The following is a 21,234-nucleotide window of genomic DNA, read 5'->3' on the forward strand; positions in this document are numbered from 1 at the left end:
AACATTTATATGTTTCGATCTAACAAGAAGATCTTGTTTGTAACAAGTAGTTTTGTTAATGGGTTAATTGATCACATTTTATTCGCCAATTTTTTTCCAGTCAACTTTTTTCCTATTTATAGATTGAGTTTTCATCAGTGATAAGGCCACAATAAATTCACAGTGGCCCATCGCGACCCTAGGCAATACGGAGGAAAGAGAGGTGGAAAAAGAGTGGGGTCCCACCATTATTCAGCCACCAGTGAAGGAAAACTTTGTCCCCAACTAATGAGCCAAATCAATCATTGACACCAATGAAGAAAAACCTTGTCTTAATCAATGAGCCAAATCAATCATTGACTGTACCAAAATTAGTACACTACCACATCCATACATCCTATTTTACATGTACCTCAAACTATCAATCATTGACAGAACCAAAATTAGTACACTACCACATCCATACATCCTATTTTACATGTACCTCAAACTATCAATTGTTCATTTAAACCTTAATAAATATACCCTTATTAGTGTTTCTATACTTTTTGGGTATTACATGTTGTGTGATTGGATTTATTTATGGTCTCCATTCCTTATTGCAAAGCAAAGGTGCTTGGCAATAATTTATCACCTCGTAAACTGCTCAAGTTCTTCTTTATTATTTTTCTTCCCCTCAAAATTTTAGTCTCCATCCTTCATTGCTAAAAAATATAGCAGTTGTATCCTGCCTGCCAATCCAAAAGGTATTCTTGAATGGCACAAATATATAACATGTAGCATTCCTCTTTCTTCTCAAAACAAGAGAGAGAGATATGGAGGCGCTTCTAAAACCAGCCTGTTCAGGAAAAAATTCGTCTGCAATTCCGATCTCGTACAATTCCATGAAATATCACCTTCAGACGGTGACACGTGTATTAATACCAATGCAATGGTCCAGATCTGATGTAAATACCTCTTCACTGATTTAATGTTTTATTAGTTGTACCAGATCTGAACCATTGTATTGGTATCAATACACGTGTCACCGCCTGAAGATGATATTGCACGGAATTGTACGAGATCGGAATTGCAGACGATTTCAACCCGCCTGTTCAACCTTTTCTCTCCAAAAGTTTTCCTCTCATGAAAGAGGCAAGATACTAAAGTGTTCCAGTACTGTGCTTCCCTTTGAGATTTTTCTTTGTCCAGGATGCCATCTTCTTTTTAAACTAGATGCTTGGTTTATGAGGCCATTAGACCATTTTATTTTCTTCTTATTTGTAGGTTCCTTGACAATCGACTGTCCATGCTTCAAAAGTAGAAGAAGTGCAGAACTATATATCTATATATCTATATATCTATATATATATATATATATACTTTTGCCTATATGTATATTGGTACGAATTCTCGAGCCCAGATCTTCTCCATCTGGCTGTACCCTCCAACCTCATCTCACACAGTTCATGGGTGTGAACGAAATTCATGATTGGTTTCATAGGCAGTTTAACCAAGCAGCCTTAAACTATATCTTTAGTTCATATGCATATCCTCAGACAGGTGGGGACAGATCTGGACACTCAATTGATGTGAGTCCTATCCATCAGAGGTGCGTCCCACACCCAATGGCGGGTTCTGATCTTTCTTCACGGGGGTTCAAATCCTTTGCCATGAGTGATGAGTATCAGTGAGAATTCAACAGCTGGAAGGGCCCCGGTATGCACCTTAACCGCTGAATCCTCATTGTCGCTTATTACCTCACCGCAAAGGATTTTACGCTCCTCACCCATCCCCATGTACATGAAGAGCGGATCTAAATTCATGTAGAGAATAAAAATGAAATCCGTAATGCCCATTTATATGCGAATTTATCTGGCCATTGAAATTCGCCAAATTCATGCAAAGATTCATCAGCATCTATTTTGAAGCGTACCAAGTAATTAATGACTTCTTTGTTTCTCTCTCTCTCTCTCTCTCTCTCTCTCTCTCGCTTTTCTAATTTTATGAGTTTCAAAGACTTCTCACAATTTTTTTCTTCTATTCTTCTATTTCCAGTGCCTGTGAGTTATCTAAATGATGTCCATAGAAAATGGAATATCAAGCAAAAGTTTCAGCTTTCAGCATTAGAAAACCACAATCAAGGATACGTTGAAAAGCTATCCCATGACAAATATATGTTAGAGAATGAGCTTTCATCATCAAAACATGAGGATGGTTATTCTATCCTTTTGAAGAAATTAAATGCATTCTATCACTTTTGCCGGCCATATAACTTGGTGGGAATTGTAAGTTCTGGTTTAATCATATTAATGATGAATTCTATTAAATTTATTGGAGAAAGAATACTATTTTTTTCATGTTCTTCAGTCAGACACAACCCCTAGTTTCAACGGCAGTAAAAAGACACCTATGCTTCCTTTAAAACCAGGGACTGTCTGAGTGAGGGAACATATACAGATTGCTTCTTTTTTTTTTCCCTAAATTTATTTAATTTTAATTACTTTAACCTTTTAGCACAATAAATGTGTTACCCATTATGATTATCAGGTCATTGGAATATTCTCAGTTTCAGTTCTCCCAATACAATCAATTGCTGATCTTTCTCCAACATATTTTATGGGATTGGTACAGGTGAGGAATTAGGGTAAGGAATGGAAACAGATTCCGAAATTATTTGTATTCCTACTCAAATCATTGTTATTGTTTCAGACATTGGCACTGGGAACATTAACTCACATCTATGTGATGGCAATGAATCAGTTGTTTGATATCGAAATTGACAAGGTAGATGTCATGGATTTATAAATTGATATGAAAATATTTTTAAGATTGAAATTGTCTTAAACTTGTTAGAAGAAACATTAATTTATGCATAGTTTCATAAAAAAATATAAAAAGGGTTTTGAAAGTTGGATGGTTCTCCTTCAACCTTGGCCAGACCCGGTTCATACGGTTGTGGGGTCAATATGGGCCCATGGGACTAGTAAGGCCAAAGGCTTGGATACCCATTATTAGGATCAAAAAAAATTAAGGGTTTTCTTTTTTCCTTACCATGCCTAGTAAAGTATAATGCTTCAATATTTGTCATATGGGCTAATCCATGTAATAGAAGACCATGTAAGCATTCCATCATTGGTACAATTTCAGTCTAAAATGAGTAGAGGGAGTAGTTAATATTACAAAAGATGCCATTTTGTATTTTATATTCATCTCCATTTGATGGCAGTTTGGTAATTTTAATAAAACTTTGAATCAAATTTTGAGTAACTTTCCTTACTTACTTTGAACTAAAATTTGGTCATTGAGATGTATGTAGGGTCTTCCATCACATGGACTAAACCACATAGTTTCAAATGACAAATAGAGAAGTATTGTACTTCACTAGGTAGTGTTGACTAGAGAGACCCCATAAGTTAAGGGAGGGGGATCACTGTGCTGTGTGCCCGCTGCACTAGTGCGGGGCCGATGATACCTCACGCAGGGATATCTAAGAAAATTTTCATTTCACAAGAGCTGGGGGCGATTATTTGTCCCTTTCAATATTTGAACACCAAGCAGCCTGGCAACTTTCTTTTTCAAATTCAATAGAATTATGCTTTTCACTTATAACCGTCATAACATTTTTATGTGTATCCAGGTGAATAAGCAATATCTTCCGCTAGCTTCTGGAGAGTTTTCAAGTAGAGATATTGTGGTGATAGCTTTGTTGGTTACCATCCTGGTATAATCATCATAATATATATATACATCTTTTAAGAGTAACTTTGAGGTGATTTGCTGCTTATATTACTATAAGGATCTAATCTTCATTCATTATTTTATTCTCTTGCAGAGCATTGGTGTGGTATTTATGTCTAAATCTCCAGCACTTCTATGTGCCCTGGTTGTAGGCTATCTATATGGAACTGCATATTCTGCTGAAGTATCACCTCTACAACTATTTTATTTTTTAGTTTCCATTATCAGTTTGCTAGAAGAAAAGGCCAAATCAGTTTCTTTGATTAAACTTATTAACTAAGCTATCCAAATTAGGGTTTGTGGGTGACACAAAACCATGCTTGGGTGAGCCCATCAACCATGTACTTATATGAAATAGAATCAAAAATATATATTACGTGAAACAATAAGAGGAAAAAATTATTAAATGAGCAAATAATATAGGGGGTGCAAGTTTGGCCCGGCCTGAGCCTGAGCAGAGCCTGGGCTGAGACTTAGATACCCTGGCCTTGAGAGTGAGTCAGGGCTGGACCAGGCCATGGTTGAGGCCTCGGGGTGAGTCCGGTCCGGCTCAACCCCTGCATCTCCCTTCCCTCCCCATGGCCAAGGCCAATCAGAGTCTATCCGGCCCGACCCGGCCTTGAAGGCGGATCAGGGGCCAGGGCTGGGCTGATCATTTTTTTTTTTGGGGGTCGGGGGTGGTAGGGGGAGATGTTGATATTTAATAGAAGGCTAAGTGAAATATATGGATAAAGAAAAGATAATAATTCATTTTTAAATTTAGCATATTAATATGTTGATTTAATTTAATTAATTTTTTTCTTCATTAGATTCCCTTCCTTAGGTGGAAAAGACGTCCTTTACTTGCTATAACAAGCACAGTGCTCACTTTTGTTCTTGGTATTCAAATCCCTTATTTTATACACATTCAGGTATAAAGAAGTTTTACATTTTATACTATTATTGTTTGGATTAAATACAAAATTTAAGTGATCTTTTCTAATAGAGGATTAGCTTGGTACCATGTAATTCCATCACATTGGATCTACTATTATCCAATCAATATTACAGTATCACATAGAACCAAGTTAATCCAATATTTATTTCTCTTTTTTTTTTTTTATTGAATAAATATTTATTTCATTATTATTTGTGTGTCTTTCGAATTTTTATGATGAGCAATTATATTGACAAACAATTTACAGAAATATGTACTTGGGAGACCAAACCTCATTACAAAATCATTGATATTTCAAACAACAGTGATGTGTTTGCACTGCATTTCTGGAATGATATTTAAGGTAAGGTATTTTTTTTTTTTGGTTACATGGAAACTTCCTCCCCTTACCCTCTAACCTAACTCTCCCATATGAGGTGGGACTTGATCCTAGGTCTTTTTTTTCTGCACTTTGGTTGATCACTTATTATTCAACTACATGCATACTATAATAGGGGTACTAAGTTCAATATGTTACAAAATTAAAACTATACATCAGTAGCTTCTTAACCAAAAGACTTTAGGATATATATTATGTCATTTTTTTGGGGGGGGGCTAATGACTGGTATTCAGACATTTACCCTGACTAATCCCGTGGGTCCATACTGACGCCACAACCGTATGGATCAGGTCATATCGGGGTTGAATGAGAACCATTCAACTTTCACTGAAAGCAATGAAGAGCACTAAACACCCCTGTGTGAGTGGCCCCAAGGAAGTAAGAGGAGACGAACTCAGAACCACAGGCTTCTTGAGACGAAGGTCTCTTGCCAACTCGGCTACCCTCTTGGGGTTAATTTCATATTAATAATACAACCTTTATGAAAAGAAAATTACCTCAAAACCATATATACTAATATTTTTTTTTTCAATTATCATGAAACATTTTTTATGATGACCATATTTTATCTTATGTCATATTAATACTACCTTCAATTAACAGGACATTCCAGATACGGATGGAGATAGAGATAATGGCATTGAAACTCTGAGCATTCGATTTGGCAGAGAAAGAGTTAGTGAAAAATCTCACCTTTATTCTAATTATAAATAAGTTTAATTACTAATTTCAAAAGTTAATATCTCCTAGTTAATGATTAATATATTGAAACTTGGTTCATTAGATCATGACTAATAATCTCTTATATGTAAGTAATTTTAATATGCATATTTGAATATGTTATTATTAAAGGGTTAATCTGTTTATAATCAATCAAGGTATAACACATTGTTGTAATCGGGCTTAGGCTCCCTTTGGTATGATTTCTATTTGTATTTATTAACTATGTTTTAAAAACTATCTGTGACAATAAATTATGGACCACAAATAGTATTTGTTTGGTTACTAGTTATAAAATAGATTATAAAATGAGAAAATATGTTTCAATTTTCACCTTTAGCTTTGAGCTTCGAGCAAGAGCGATGATAGGATATGGGGTTTTTTATTGAAAAAGTATAAAACATACTGAAGTTAACTATTTACCATTGATTTTGAATAGTTTAGCACACGTGGCCATTTAGGTAGCAAAAATCAACATAAATGATTTGTTGTCACAAATCACAAATAGCTTGAGAGTAATTTGTGATCTATTTGTGATTTATTCTAATTTATTATAAATAAAAATTAGTGCTATAAATTATACCAAATACTTGTAAAAATAAAAATAAGTCAAATAAATACAAATAGAAATCAAACCAAAGAGAGCCTTAATTATTTGCCCACATCACTCTACTTACAAACTATTTTAGATAAATATTTCTATTTTGATTTTTAGGTAATTTCCCTTCTTCCTTCTCCCTCTCCCTCTGCTCCCTCACCCTTTTCCCCTTCTCTCTGTCTCAACTCCAAAAAACTGAGATCCTGGAGTAGCAATTGTCACCCAAAGAAGCTAGAACTAAAACTTCAACTAATCTATTGGGAATAGAGCTTAATTTAATGGTTCATTCAGACCACCATTAATATATAGAAAGTTGGTTTTTTGTCAAAGAAATTAATTATTCTTTACTTAAAATCTCTCTCTCTCTCTCTCTCTCTCTCTCTCTCTCTCTCTCTCTCTCTCTCTCCTGAAATGTGAACTTCAATCAATCAATATACTATAACTTTAGGAACTACTAATTAGTGCATCATTGGCTTTATATGAAAAAGCTATTACAAATTTTAATTAATTCAAAGCTATTGGCCAAAAAATATTTTTCATTCTCTCTCTTTGTGATTCTGTTATGGTTATTGTTCTAGTTGTTATGTATCAATAATAGCTTAATGAACAAAAATAGATATGAGGTATATTCTCATAAGTCATGTATTTTATTGAGCAGGCATTTGCTATTGGTCTCAATATCCTATTTGCACAATTTGGACTTGCCATGGTACTAGGAGCATCATCATCACTTTGGTTTGGCAAGCCTATAACAGTATGTAATTTTTTCCTGTTATTTTTATTCATGGGTTACGTTTGTTCTTGAATTAATATAATTAAACTGGTCTCATGCTGTGACATTTTTTATATATGGGACAGTTTTTAGTCTTCGAGCTAAACTTTTGCCACAGACACAAGGGCACAAAATAGGCGTAGGGGGACCTCTCAGATAGAAAACACTTACGCTTCATATATAATTTAAAACTTCTTTGTATGTAGGTATTTGGTCACCTTACACTTGCTTTAGTTGTTTGGAACCGTTCTCGACACACAGACCCCACCGACAACTCATCAGCGCAGTCTTTTCATATGTTCTTTTGGAAGGTATGTCACTTTAGTTTTGTGAAAAAAAAATATGTATTTAAATAATCTAACATAGACTAAGATCTTCTATAAACTTAAAAAAATATATTACAAAAAAATCTTCTACATATTTGTGAGGGTTAAATTGGTGACATTTTGGTTCAAAATGGTGAAGATTCAACATAAGTTCCCCATGCATAATAACAAACAGGATCTGCCATTGTTTCTCAAAGAATAACCACTTAGGGATTTTTTTATTACCTTAACCATTTTCAAGAATATAATGCATTGATTTAGTTTATTTTCCCTTTTATACACTCATATTTGTAATCTATGTCACAGAAACAAAAGAGAAATTTTGGAAAATAATCTGAAAAAAAGTATGAAGTTAGAGTAATAATAATATTTTCTTAAAATGTGTCATTTTTTTATATGGAGTACATTTCAAGTCTTAAGTATCAAGAAGACAATAAAGAACTCATTTCTTTGTTCTTTGGTACCTTTCAATGTATATAAAAAAAAAATTTATTTACAATCATATTACCATTGAGATACTCTTTTGCAGTTAGCTTCTATTGAGTTCCTCCTCACCCAATTTGTACGTTGAGAAGGATGTCCAGTAGTTAGAAGAGCAAGATAAGAAGGTGAATACACAAAATGGGTTCAATGATTTCAATATACTATGTTTTTTTTTTTTTTTTTTTTTTTTTTTTTTTTTTTTTTTTTTTAAGTTTTGTAAATGTCAATATACTATTAGAGATTTGGTGACGGAAACAGTTATAACCAGGTTGTATAATATGGTTAACATTATCTAGAACTATACTATATTAGAATACACTTTTTTTCTTTTTTCTTTTAATCCAGTACTCTAGGTTCTGGACAGCCCTCAAAACTTTTATTATTAGCTAAGTTGGAGAACTTTGCTTGAAAGTGGGAAGTGTTTTGCTTTCAATATTGATTTCCAAAGAGAACCAATATCTGCTTTGGAGCATACTCATAAACCCTCAAGGACAGATCGTCCATTCAGGCCAATGCTGTGCATGAACCCATTTGTGTTAGAACAAACATCAAAGAAAAAGATTAAAAAAAAAAGGATAGATTTGCATAAGATGATAGAGAAATTTAACAAGGTTTACATATTGATGTGATGCGCTACGTCTAAGGGCGACGAAGAAGATGATTCACTATGTTGGAAGAAAAAATTACAATAGAGATCTCTCAAGAAAACCCAAACTCGCAGTAAGAACACTCATCTAGAGACTAACACGAAAAACCTCAAATTTCACTCGCTTACACAACAAAACATCATAACATATAATACTCCTCCAAATCAAGTCGATCTCTCGGATCGCGTCCAATCGGGTCGTACTATACTGTGGGGGCCCAAGCCCTCTATTATCATCATAAACCACATGAAGAAAAAAAATCCTCATTCGAAACACCACCAAATTTTATCGAAGTGGGTCAATGCTCAAAACAAGTCAGGAGAAGTCACACATAACAATTTGATCCATATATACCAAGCCCTTTCATGAGGACTTGTATGCTAACCATCGCATAACATGCTAGAAAGAGGGAAGAGGTCATTGAGAAGACATTTTTTCTTAAATCTTTGGGGAAAACAAAAATTTTGGGTTGAAAATATATTTTATTTCGCCTGTTTGATCCAATACATATACCAAGCCTTTTCATGAGAACTTGCATGCAAGGCATCGTATTAACATGGCATTCTTTCTAGAAAGAGGAGAGGGGAGGGGGCACTGAGAAGGCATATTTTATCTCAAGAATCATGCCTGTGTAGCTATGAATATTTACTGCCAATCTAATGCCAGAACAATTGAAATTAAAACTCAAGTCATCATTTACAGAAAAATGTAGATTGGAAAGTAACTTGCAAGAGCTAAGGTCTATATATGTAAGGATGTGAATTTGAAACCAAAACCATAGACCTGAATCAAATCAAATCATTTCCACCGAAACTGTAAAATCGTTTATTAAATGATTCAATTTTGGCTTTAGAATTGAAACTATGATGCGATTTTGGTTTTAAAGTTTAAACCATTTAAATAATCCGTTAAACCAATTAACATATTCATAGCAAGTTTAAGTCATTCAATGTTAAGTTTACATATATTTCAATAAAAAAAATTAAGTTTACCTTAAAAAATATTTAATATATATATATATAACAATTCAATTCAATGTTACAATTTACATCTATCTCACTAAGAATTTTAAAGGTAAAAAAGTTGCTTGGATAAGAAATTAGAAAACATAAGAAAATCGTTTATAAATAGTTTCGATTTTAATATATGAAACCATTTATTAAATGATTCGACTTTGATTTTACCTAAAAAATCTTATATCAAACCAAATCAAACTGTCTACATCGGAATTGAACCAATTAACACCCATGTCCTATTGTTGCTTATGATGATTGAAATATTTTTCCTGTTAATATTAATGTCCCAGAATTTATCCTGCACACGAGTATACCAGACCTATTTTATATGTTAGCTACCATACAATTTCTATTTCTGCCCCAAAACTTGTTTTCAAAAAATTATATTGAAACGAAAATATAAATTATTCCAAAGAGATCATAAGAATTTCTCCAAATGTAAAAAGCAGCATAACCCTTGTGCCAAGACACATGAGATGAGGAGCACTACCCACCTACATGGCTACTGTGCTAGCATGCAGAACGAAATGGGAACCCAGGCAAAGGCATCTTCAACATGCACGGAGGGGGGCAATAGGGTCTTTTCATGGCCAATTTTCTGGCATTGAGGGCACAAGTGAACAACATTCTTTTTCCCATCAATTATATTTCTTATGCTTTTAAGAAAGGTAATGCGACTACTTAACAAATGCCAAAATTCCTTAATAAGATCATGTAAAACAGATTTCCTTTGGAGGAAGAATTTATATAAAGAAAAGCTATAAAACTTAATAAACTTAAGCCCATTTGAATCACTTTTGAGATTTAAAGACTAAAAAATGTAAACGGAGGAAATTTCTTTAAAATCTACGACGCGGCAATCTACCACTCTCAAATTTGGTAGACACGTAATATCCACCATCCCCGTGAGTTATTCACGCTAGGCAAAAAATAAATCCCTAAAGCTATGTTTGGATACACAAGAAATTTAAATGAAAGCGATGTAAAATTTTCAAATTTAAAGGGAAAAAAAAAACTTATGTACTCATGATCCATGTAACTATATAAACTACTTAAAATTTTATCATATTTAAAAATGATACATTTTACACATAATTTTTATTTTATATTTCATATAGCAAAAGGATTTTGATGCAAAGTATAGTAAAATTTAATAACCAAATATTCAATGATTCAAAATTAAAGAGACATGGTATAATTATTATAAAAAATTATTTTTTAAATAGAAAAATTTCATATCTTTCTCTTGCAACCAAACAGAGCCTAGTATCGATCTTATGTAGTCCTTCTATAGATCACACATCAAGATCAGACTGGGGTCAGAGTTAAGAATATCAAAGTGCCGGTTCACCAAAATTAAGAGAAAGGACCCGATGAACCTGTTTAAAAGGTTCACAGGCTTTATGGGGGTAATTGCAGCTCTCCCTGAAATTAAGTTCTAATTTTTACCTCTAGACTTCCACAACATCTACATTTCCATAACTTTTGTCATAAGTTCCAAAATTTTAATGGCTACCACATTAATTCAGAATACACTAGTAGATGACTATGCATAAGGATAGCCAAGAAATTCACTAGCCACATGACACATGTTAGAATAAACCAACAGTCTCTATTGCATATCCAAAGAATGAGATTGAGGTGCAGCGTGTAGACTTTGCTCATCCAAGTTAATGACTTGTTCACTGCACCAACTGATGGCTCGGATCACATCTGGAAACAACATTTCATTTATCATTTACTCTGTAGATGGTATCTCTGTACTTGGCAGAAGCATACTCCATCAGCCATGCGAGTGTACCAGCTTTTGCTGCAAAACAGACAGCCTTTCTCCGGGACTCCAGTATGCTCTGTAATCAATTCAAATAGTATCACACAATTTCAACACCCATAAAATGATGAAGTTTTGCCATCATCCTCCCCTGACTAGAGTAGACTACGCCACAGAAGCAGGCTGTTGATTTTTCAGGCCAAACAAGTTCTCAAACAACTTTGGTGCCATTGGAGGCTGCTTCATAGGTTCAGGAGCCATGAAGTTGACAATCTTTTCATGAACATGATACCTACATTGATGGAAATGAGAAAGGAAAATTCTTAGTAACCTCCCTGAAGAGACTGAAAACCCTCATTACTAAAGCTGGCATCACTCAGCTGCATAATAACCTGATCTTACGGCTCTTAGAAGCACGCCTGTCTACAATCTTCCGCTTCTTGGTTTGCAATCTCTTCAAAGCATATAAGGCGGTCTCTGTGGACAAATTAAATAATGGGAGTTCAATCTAGTGCTCCATTCATGCCTCCACTGACTATTAAGTTATCGCACGTGTAAGACACCAAGCGATTCCAGAACTGTCTGAAACAACCCCAGAGAAACCATCCAGACATCCCAACCTCCAGGTGACATGATAGAAGATATGTATACGAGTTCACCAGAAAGGTTTTCTACAGACAGCGTGGGAGATATTACTGTGTAAAATGAACTGGTGTTGAAATGGCTTCCCACACTGTTGTTGGAAATCCTCCCTCTCCATATAATTAGTTAACTAACAGGAGTACATAAGGAAAGAGTTCCCTAATGAAAAGAAAGTGCAGGACAAAAAGCATTACCAGATGATTTCACATCAAAAGTCTCAAAGAACTCCTTGAGGAGTTGCTGATAAAATTCGGAATCATCCAAAAGCTCAGGGTCTCCATCCACACTTGCATCCTAAAGACAGTAAAAAAGATAAATAAATACCATAATTGCCCAAGCAAGGAAAAAAGACTTGAGCATCAATTGACAAGAATCTGTATGCACATTCATAAAAGCAAAACAGAAATAGAATGAACTAACAAAGAAAGATGGCAACACAATACAATGTTGAACATTTTCCTGATTCAAGTAAAATGCCTGCTCATGCTAGGGATGGGAATTCATCTTTTAAAGTTTCATTAAAAAAACTCGAGTATGCCCTTTTGGAGCACAAACTCCAAAACTTCCCTCAATTTTAGAAAGATGTGACCATTGAGAAGAGAAAAGAAGCAAAATTCTTATGACCAAAGCTGCGGGCAGAGGGAAATGTCTCACAGTTGTTTCAATGTGGATGGTCTCTGTCATCCACATGCAAATCTCATGAAGCAGAGTAGGTAACACCAATATATGCATTTCCTTTTATTACTGAACAATTGGTTCAAGCATGATCATTGCTTTGAAGGGGCATTGGGACTCTGTCTGGAATGCCTGGGATGTCTGTTGGTTGTTTCAAGTGTTTCACGCTTTTTTTGAGGCTGGGATGCCATCAAGGATGGAAAATGGCTGACAGTTGGCCCTGCTCTCCCCAGCTTCAAGAATTGTTTTAACACGACCAAGCATTGTTCATTTTCCTAAGTTCAAGTTTCTCAATTTCCCTTCAATGTCAGAATGTTTATAGACGAACAGAACAGACAACTGCACACACACAAGCTATTCTTTCATCTACTTTTTAAAACAAGCTCAAATCATAAGGAGTGTCACATGACCCTCAAATTAAAAAATTAAAGTACATAGATAGGATAAGTCAACCTTTTCCTTAACATTGGGTTCTGCCTCAGAGACCTGCAGGAGCAACAATCAAGTAATTAGACACACACACACACACATATAATTTCAGAAAGAGAATATGACACGTAGCCAGTACCATATACATTTTCTAAGGGACTGCATAATAGCTTCAGATTTTTGGGAGGGATTAGAAAACTTACAGATCCCAAGACACCCACTGTTGATCTATGTAATTGCATGCTCTTAAGCATTTTACTTGGGTTCCTCATATAATCAGCAACTTGTTCACTAATATTCTGCACTCAGGGTAAAGAAAAAGAGTAAGTCTTATAGTTCATGAAGACCATGTGTAAGCCAGCCTTCGAGATGCACCTGATTAAAAGCTTTTAAATTTCCTTTAAAGGCAGCTACACCAGTTGTCACTTGAGTCTTTCTCTGCCACTTATCTATTGACTTGTTTCTAAATGGAGCTATTCTGCAAGTTATGAAGAGTAAGAATATAGTATCACAAAAGGTGTGCAGAAGTGAAACAGTGTAAATAGCAAAAGGAATAAGGAAGAATTAGTGATGCACTTCGACTTAAAAGAATGGGCTATGGTGGTAATAGATGACGTAACAAAATATAACTAAGTTCAACAAAGCCTTCTCCCACTAAATGGGATTGGCTACAAGAATTCTATTTTGCCATTCAACCATGTCTAAAGCCAGATGACCCAACAAAAATCAAAACCAATATCACTTCAAGAGAGAAATGATAGCCTGTCCATGTTCTCCCTAAAAGTTGCAATTAAAAAAATGGCTAGGACAAGCATAGAATGAAAGATTGGAAGAAACACGCATCCAGTGACTGAGCATGTTACCTCAAATGCATTTGATATATCTGTGACCATTCGGCATCACTCCCCACATCCAAATTCTTAGATTCTTCAGTATCCTTAGAAGATCCCTTGACGTCCCCTTGATAAGAAACAGATAATATCAATATATCTCCATGCAGAGAAATTATAAAATATGAAACACTATTTTTATCATATAGAATAGGACTTAGGTGCCACAATAATGGATTGAGTGTGTGTGTGTGTGTGTGAGAGAGAGAGAGAGAGAGAGAGAGAAAGTTGTAGGTCTTGTCATCAAAAAATCATGGATCCCATCCTCAAATAATCCACACTAAGTTCTTGAGTCCTGAAAACTTTGGGGAATACAAATAGATCCAAGGGTAACTGCCATGATAGGTGATGCGGATCCGGGTTCCAAAATCTGGGATCGGATCGCTTAGGGCCCACTAAAGAACCAAATAGTTCGCTCTATGCAAACCAGGGGCAATAATGTAATTTCTGCTAAAATATAGGAGCTTTAGAGAGTAAAAAAACGAACTAAAGACTTAACAGGAACTAAATTCAAGGAGAATGATCAATTCTGGAAATAAACATAAATAAGGGGGTTAAACTGAAAAAAATCCAAAATAAAGGGTTATTTTGCAAACTAGTAAAGAGGAGGTGTCTTTAATAAAGAACTTAAAAGTTGGAGGGGCTTATCTGTAATAACCAACAGTAATATGTATGAACATTAAAACTTGTCTTCTTCTTCCTCACAATAGAACCAGCTAAGGCAGTAGACCAGCTTGAGAGAGTCTCTCAACTAAGACTCCGTAAGGCCTGAAACTTCAAGCGAGAGGTCGCAGCAACAGGTTCTCCATGAATCCAGCACCAGAGGCTCTCAACAATCCATATCTGATGGATTTTTCAAACCTGCAACTGGATATGGCGATGGCACAGTTCAGATCTGAATCTGGTCAGGACTTCTTCACAGCAAAACCAAGAATTGGAGAGATTCTAGGATTTGTGTCGCCTAGGGGAGAGCTACCATCGATCAAAAGCTCGACCCAATCGGATCTCTCACGAAAGAGATCGACCCACTTTCAGTGGGCTGCAACTACCGCCCAGAACAGGCGCTCAACCAACAATAGAGGGAATGAAAAGAAAGAGAAAAAGAACAGAGGGAAAAAGAAGAAATTTCAGAGGGGAAAATGGAGAGAAAAATTCAGAAGGAGAATAGAGGGGAATCAGCAGCCATGGTGCAGCCAAGCAAACATTCAATGTCAAAACTTCATTCAATTCAAAACTTCAAATATCAATATGAGTTTTCTTCCATTACATGGCTATATAAAGAGAATCAAAACATAAAATTAGTAGTTTATTAAAAATGGAAACTATCCTAATTGGCAAATAAAAATACTACCAAGCTAATTCTAGCTCTAAAAAGGAAAGAAAATGAATCAAATCAAAGGCTATCTCAAGCCCAATGCCCAACTGCATCAAAAGGGATCTCTTATCTTGTTGATGCCAGATCAACTAGCAGGATCTGCTGGTGGTGAGCTTCCTTTTCTTATATCTCGAGCTATACCAAAGATATGTTATAGTGAAACCCAGAAAGAAAGTTCTGATTAATAGAAGTGAAGGTTAGCTGTATCAATCTGCTAGGGAGAGAAAATAGGATGAAAGGAACCCATTGGGAGAAGGGGTGGGAGGAAGAGGAGAGAGAAGAGATCGCGAGGGGAGAGAACCACTCAATTTCAAATTTCAAATTTCCAAAATCTATTCCATTTTCAAATCCGTGGGGATTGTGAGCCTTTACAATGAATTTATAAAGCTGTAAAATAAAAGAAAATCAAAGAGTAGCTCTAACTCTTTCTCCATCGTTGGCTACTCTTAGGAGTCCCTAATCAAACTAGTTAATAATGATAGAGTTAAAAGATCCAACAGAAAAAGAGAACCTTCTTTCTTTAACCAATTTTTTTTTCTTTTTAGTAAGTAGAATTTCTATGTTTTCTGGTTCTGATGACTATTTGTATATAATAATAATAATAATAATATTTGTTTTTTATTTTTATTTTTTTTTATAACTTGTGTGAAAAAAATTTCTGTATCAGTAGAGCAAAAGGTGCCTGCAGCGATGGGTTTGTATGCTTGGAACTGCTAAGTTGGCTGGTCCATCGGGAGGCATTAGCTGCCTTCTATGAGATAGCTGGTGATGCATGGTTATCTTTTGCTGCACTTTTGATGCAGAAACCTAAAGGAGCAAATTGGCAGTTTGGGTTTGGAGAAATCAAGGCCAACCTGAAAACTGAAAGCAGCGAAATTCTAGTTTGATCTGAGGGTTTCTAACATAGGTGTAAATCTGTAATCATGTGTATAAGCTAACTGTAACCCAATTGGGATTAGTTTAGGCTAAAACTAATGAGACATGTTACAATCTTAATTTCATTGCCTACTTGGTAAATATACTGGATGACAAGACCTACAACTTCAATTGGTTGTATTTTCATACCATAGCATTATGCTATAGTAGTATGCATTATCAGGAACCAGTTGCTACAATCCAAGCCAGCTCAAAATTGGTTGTCAGGCTCCCCTATTGATGCAGTTGGCCGTTGAGCTTGAGATAGCCTTTGATTTGATTCATTTTCTTTCCTTTTTAGAGTTAGAATTAGCTTGGTAGTATTTTTATTTATATTGAATTTTTATTTGCCAATTAGGATAGTTTCCATTTTTAATAAACTATTAATTTTATTATTTGATTCCTCTTTATATAGCCATGTAATGGAAGAAAACTCATATTGAGATTTGAAGTTTTGAATTGAATGAAGTTTTGACATTGAATGTTTGCGTGGCTGCACCGTGGCTGCCGATTCCCCTCTATTCTCCCTCTGAATTTTTCTCTCCATTTTCCCTTCTAAAATTTCTTCTTTTTCCCTCTGTTCTTTTTCTCTTTCTTTTCATTCCCTCTATTGCTGATCGAGCCCCTGTTCTGGGCGGTAGTTGCAGCCCACAGAAAGTGGGTCGATCTCTTTCATAAGAGATCTGATTGGGTCGAGCTTTTGATCGAAGGTAGCTCTCCCTTAGGCGGCAAAAATCCTAGAATCTCTCCTCCAATACTTGGTTTTGCTATGAAGAAGTCCAGACTAGATTCAGATCTGAACTGTGCCATCGCCATATCCAGTTGCAGGTTCGAAAAATCCATCAGATCTGGACTGTTGAGAGCCTCTGGTGCTAGATTCATGGAGAACCTGTTGCTGCGACCTCTCGCTTGAAGTTTCAGGCCTTACGGAGTCTTAGTTGAGAGACTCTCTCAAGCTGATCTACCGCCTTGGCTGGTTCTATCGTGAGGAAGAAGAAGACGGATTTTAATGTTCATACATATTACTGCTGGTTATTACAGATAAGCCCCTCCAACTTTTAAGTTCTTTATTAAAGACACCTCCTCTTTACTAGTTTGCAAAATAACCCTTCATTCTGGATTTTTTTTCAGTTTAACCCCCTTTTTTTTTTATAGGTAGGGGAGGGAAGTAGGTAACAACAGCCAGGAGGCTCGAACTTGAGACCTCCTGGTGAGCATGGGATTTTGCACACCACCGTTTAACCCCCTTACTTATCTTTATTTCCAGAATTGATCATTCTCTTTGAATTTAATTCTTGTTAAGTCTTTAGTCCGTTATTTCACTCTCTAAAGCTCCTAAATTTTACCAGAAATTACATTAGCCCCTGGTTTGCGTAGAGCGAACTATTTGGTTCTTTAGTGGGCCCTAAGCGATCCGATCCCAGATTTTGGATCCCGGATCCGCATCACCTTTTATCATGGATGATAGCAACAGTAGATGATAAAGGAATCTGGGTCCAAGGGGCAGGATAGAGTAACACTAAAATTTATTCCCCTTAAGAGTGTCTGACAGGGTCATGTATTAACCACTTAACCTGGACCGGCTGGAAGTCAGACCCCTAGCTACCAGGTCACATCCCATACAAACTCAAAGGCCCCAAGGACTGGAGATAACCTTTTAACTGTTGAAATAGTCAAATGCATAATATGGTTTTTAAGTTCAGACAGTAATTAAACTGTTGGATTAGCATCTGAAAACTTGAAACCACTTTAAAAAAAAAAAAAAAAAGAGGATAATGTGCCTCTAACACAAGATAAGTGTTTTCAACAAGAAACACACCACTACTCCAGACGACATGTTTTTATGTACAGAGACCTCTTGTGTTATGTATCCTTTGTTTTTCCAACTGTTTTTTCAGTCTGGCTTTAACATAAGATCAAAACTGCTTGCAAGACACCAACCAACATGCCGCACATCCCTTTGGTATCAATCAGCACTCATTCTATTATTTACCCTATTACAGTGTCCTAGCCCCATCCAATCAAACAGGACAATACCGCAAACCAGAACAGACAACATCAGGTCCTCTTCAAACAGGCCGAGAATAAGAATATCAAACCTAAACAATGACACTAATATATTGCAACAAAATTGGTACAATTCAACTATCCTTCTCACTAAATGGGAGTCAGCTACATGGATTGGTGTGATCCTGGGGTCAAAATGCACTGTTGGGTTCAATATGGGCACCCAAATGCCAAATACCCAAGTTATAAGGGGTGGCAAATCTGTAATTCAGCACAAGTTTTCAAAGGGTAGTGGGCTAGTGGCAAACTTGTAATAAACCAGAATTTGAACGGGCTATTGGGTAACTCAGTAGGAAAGGATACAAGTGGGGATTATATTTATGAACCAGGAATAGACTTGGACGAAAATTAAATAAGAGAGAAGAGAATAAAAGAAAAGGGGAGGGCTATTAAAAGAAAGTGGGGGAATAAAATAAAGACAACCAAATGGAGAGGTGGGGGAGGCTACCTTCTTCAACCTCCAGCCAACACAGGTGGAAAGCAGCCATACTAAAGGAAGGACTCCCTCATGAAACCATGGTTGGACTTGAGATTTCAAGGGAATATTCTCACTACTAGACCTCTTGAATCCAACAAATGAATGGGAAAACCCTCAATGGAAGCAAGGATATTCAACCAACAGAAACAGTACCTGGCAGTAGGAAGTGAACCAGGTCTGTACTACTTTCTGCTTCTCAAAACCCCAGTAGGTTTAGGACACCAGTTCAGCAGTTTGAATCACCCTTGAGTTTATAACTTCTCTACAAAATTTTTGGTCAAAAGAGGAATGAATGAAGGATATTGATCCCACCCTTTGAAGCTGCAACTATTCCCAAAACAGAATAGACAGGGTACATGATGGCAGTATAGAAAGAATAAAGGGAAGATAGAATAGGAATATGGACAGAGTAGGAACCAGAAGGGAAGAAAGGGAAGAGGGAAAAGAATGGTCCGTACCATATGGTTGGAAGAAAAACAATTCATGGGAGGGAAAGGATAGAAGGATAAACACAGCTGGCCAAAAGCCCTCGCAACACACCACAGTAAAACTCCAATTCCAAATCAAATCTATTCTCTGATTTTTCCATCGTAGAGTTACATGTATATAGGAAAATAAACTCTTAAAAATTAGAAGCTCTAAAGAGGAAACCAAAACTAACGACCACGTAGTTATCTCCTAAAATAAGAAGATTACAATATATATCCCAATGAAGAAAAAATAAATATCTATCAAGCCTATTTGGCCCAAAAATTTGGGTAGCGCCAGTTCCGTCTCCGCTTGAGCTACCATAGGGGATTGTGCTGGTCCAACCATGTCAATGCCGCTGCATCACGGATGCTGTTCGCAATTCAACTCTATATTGAGCTCAAGCAACCCTTTGAACATTATAGTATAGTTTTATAAAAATAGCAACAGGACGTAGTCCAAAACTGAAAATTAGGATCAGATAGCCATGTCCCCCGCCCCTTTCCTTTTCTATCTTCCCCTTGAAGTCCTCTCCAGATCCATCCAATCCCATACCGATAATTTTCTCATCTCCCCCATCCCCAAATGCAAAGCTTTCAATTTTACCCGCTTAGCTTTTGCTGATGATCTTATGATTTTCTCTAAAGCTGATGAGGGCTCCATTTCTTCCATCATGGCTTCCCTCCATCCCTTCCAATCTCTCTCAAGCCTCCACCTCAATCTGCTCAAGTCCCGTCTCTTCCTTGCGAGCGTCTCTGATTCTTCAAAAACTCGTCTCCTTGAGCTCACTGGTTTTTCTATCGGCACTCTTCCTGTGAAATACCTTGGCCTCCCCCTCATCTCCTCTAGGCATACTGCTCATCATTGTGCCCATATGCTTTCTCAAATTCGCACGAGGCTCCAACTTTGGAAGGGCAAGTAGTTGTCTTACCTGGGTCGCCTGGTTCTCATCAGATCAATTCTCCAATCCACCTATTTTTTTCTGCGCTAGAGTCTTCCACCTTCCCAAATGGCCAAATCCATTATCAAATCCATTGAATCCCTCTTCTGCTCCTTCTTGTGGAAAGGTTTTGATTCTCCCAAATTTCTCCACCCCATCCCTTGGTCCTCTGTTTGCCTTCCCAAGAGTGAAGGAGACCTTGGCATTAGGTGTATCAAGGATGTCAATTCTGCAACCATCCTCAAGTTGTCCTAGAAATTGGCCTCCAAACACCCAGGATTCATGTGTCTTGGGTCTACTCTTCCCTCCTTCGCAATGACTTCCTCTGGACTTGTAGCATCAAACCCAACTCCTCTTGGATATGGCACAAGATCCTCCTTTCCACATAGTTATTAAGGTGCGGGTAAGGTGCTGATGCGGTCCAAAGGCCGTAAGGCAATAGCAGGCATTAAAGGTATCACATAAGGCGACCGCATCATGAGATAAGGCGCTATAAGGCGACACTTCAGACGCCTTATAACGCCTAATACACAAAGCGGGTGTCTTATGAACATTTTAGAATTTAATACTTTTTTAAAACTACTTTAGATAGATTCTAAATATCGATTTTTGATTGGTAGGTGTATGGTCTTGAATGCACTTAGAGTTGCATGGAATCAACTTCTAACAACTAAAGTACTCCACCAAAAAAACCAAAACACGATTCTCACAAAGGATTTGGACTTCTGAGTCAAGGGTTTTGAGAAGGAAGAACCAGGCGACCAATCGTACCCCCAGGAACTCCTTCGATCTTGCTCCGGCTTCTTCTTTCTTCTCCAACAGTGGTGAGGTTACTCCGGCGAACAATCACACCCCCTACAAGTACCCGCTTTTTTTTTCTCATCTTATTCTTGTTCATGCTACGGTGAGTGTTTTTCTTTCTTTTTTTTTTCTTCTTCTTTCTTCTTCTGATACAGTACCTTTTTTTTTGCTTCTTCTTCGGTTCTTCACTTCTTTATACGGTGCC

At 36.5% G+C, this 21,234-nt stretch overlaps 2 protein-coding genes across 5 annotated transcripts in view; one reads left to right on the top strand and one right to left on the bottom strand.

Moving 5' to 3' along the window:
- The window catches only part of LOC122064065 (homogentisate geranylgeranyltransferase-like), an 11,217-nt gene extending 3,126 nt beyond the window's left edge, over nt 1–8,091 (top strand). Inside the window, exons 3-13 of one of the 4 annotated variants that reach the window (XM_042627761.1) lie at nt 2,017–2,246; nt 2,509–2,592; nt 2,671–2,745; nt 3,599–3,682; nt 3,794–3,883; nt 4,509–4,610; nt 4,884–4,979; nt 5,620–5,691; nt 6,993–7,088; nt 7,313–7,417; nt 7,962–8,091. In XM_042627761.1, coding sequence (XP_042483695.1) covers nt 2,017–2,246; nt 2,509–2,592; nt 2,671–2,745; nt 3,599–3,682; nt 3,794–3,883; nt 4,509–4,610; nt 4,884–4,979; nt 5,620–5,691; nt 6,993–7,088; nt 7,313–7,417; nt 7,962–8,003 — 1,076 coding nt within the window. In that variant the 3' untranslated portion in view covers nt 8,004–8,091. The remainder of the gene's footprint in view (nt 1–2,016; nt 2,247–2,508; nt 2,593–2,670; nt 2,746–3,598; nt 3,683–3,793; nt 3,884–4,508; nt 4,611–4,883; nt 4,980–5,619; nt 5,692–6,992; nt 7,089–7,312; nt 7,418–7,961) is intronic. The other 3 variants (XM_042627763.1, XM_042627762.1, XM_042627764.1) reach the window with 3 other exon arrangements.
- A 2,913-nt stretch (nt 8,092–11,004) lies between these two features.
- The window catches only part of LOC122064036 (putative uncharacterized protein DDB_G0270496), a 12,428-nt gene continuing 2,198 nt past the window's right edge, over nt 11,005–21,234 (bottom strand). Inside the window, exons 2-8 of the mRNA XM_042627731.1 lie at nt 13,959–14,055; nt 13,471–13,573; nt 13,299–13,394; nt 13,120–13,152; nt 12,186–12,285; nt 11,742–11,826; nt 11,005–11,641 (exon numbers count right to left, since the gene is read on the bottom strand). Of these exons, the coding sequence (XP_042483665.1) occupies nt 11,515–11,641; nt 11,742–11,826; nt 12,186–12,285; nt 13,120–13,152; nt 13,299–13,394; nt 13,471–13,573; nt 13,959–13,969 (555 nt within the window). The 5' untranslated portion in view covers nt 13,970–14,055 and the 3' untranslated portion in view covers nt 11,005–11,514. The remainder of the gene's footprint in view (nt 11,642–11,741; nt 11,827–12,185; nt 12,286–13,119; nt 13,153–13,298; nt 13,395–13,470; nt 13,574–13,958; nt 14,056–21,234) is intronic.

This window comes from Macadamia integrifolia, unplaced genomic scaffold (genome assembly GCF_013358625.1).
Source record: "Macadamia integrifolia cultivar HAES 741 unplaced genomic scaffold, SCU_Mint_v3 scaffold151, whole genome shotgun sequence".
Lineage (NCBI taxonomy): Eukaryota > Viridiplantae > Streptophyta > Magnoliopsida > Proteales > Proteaceae > Macadamia > Macadamia integrifolia.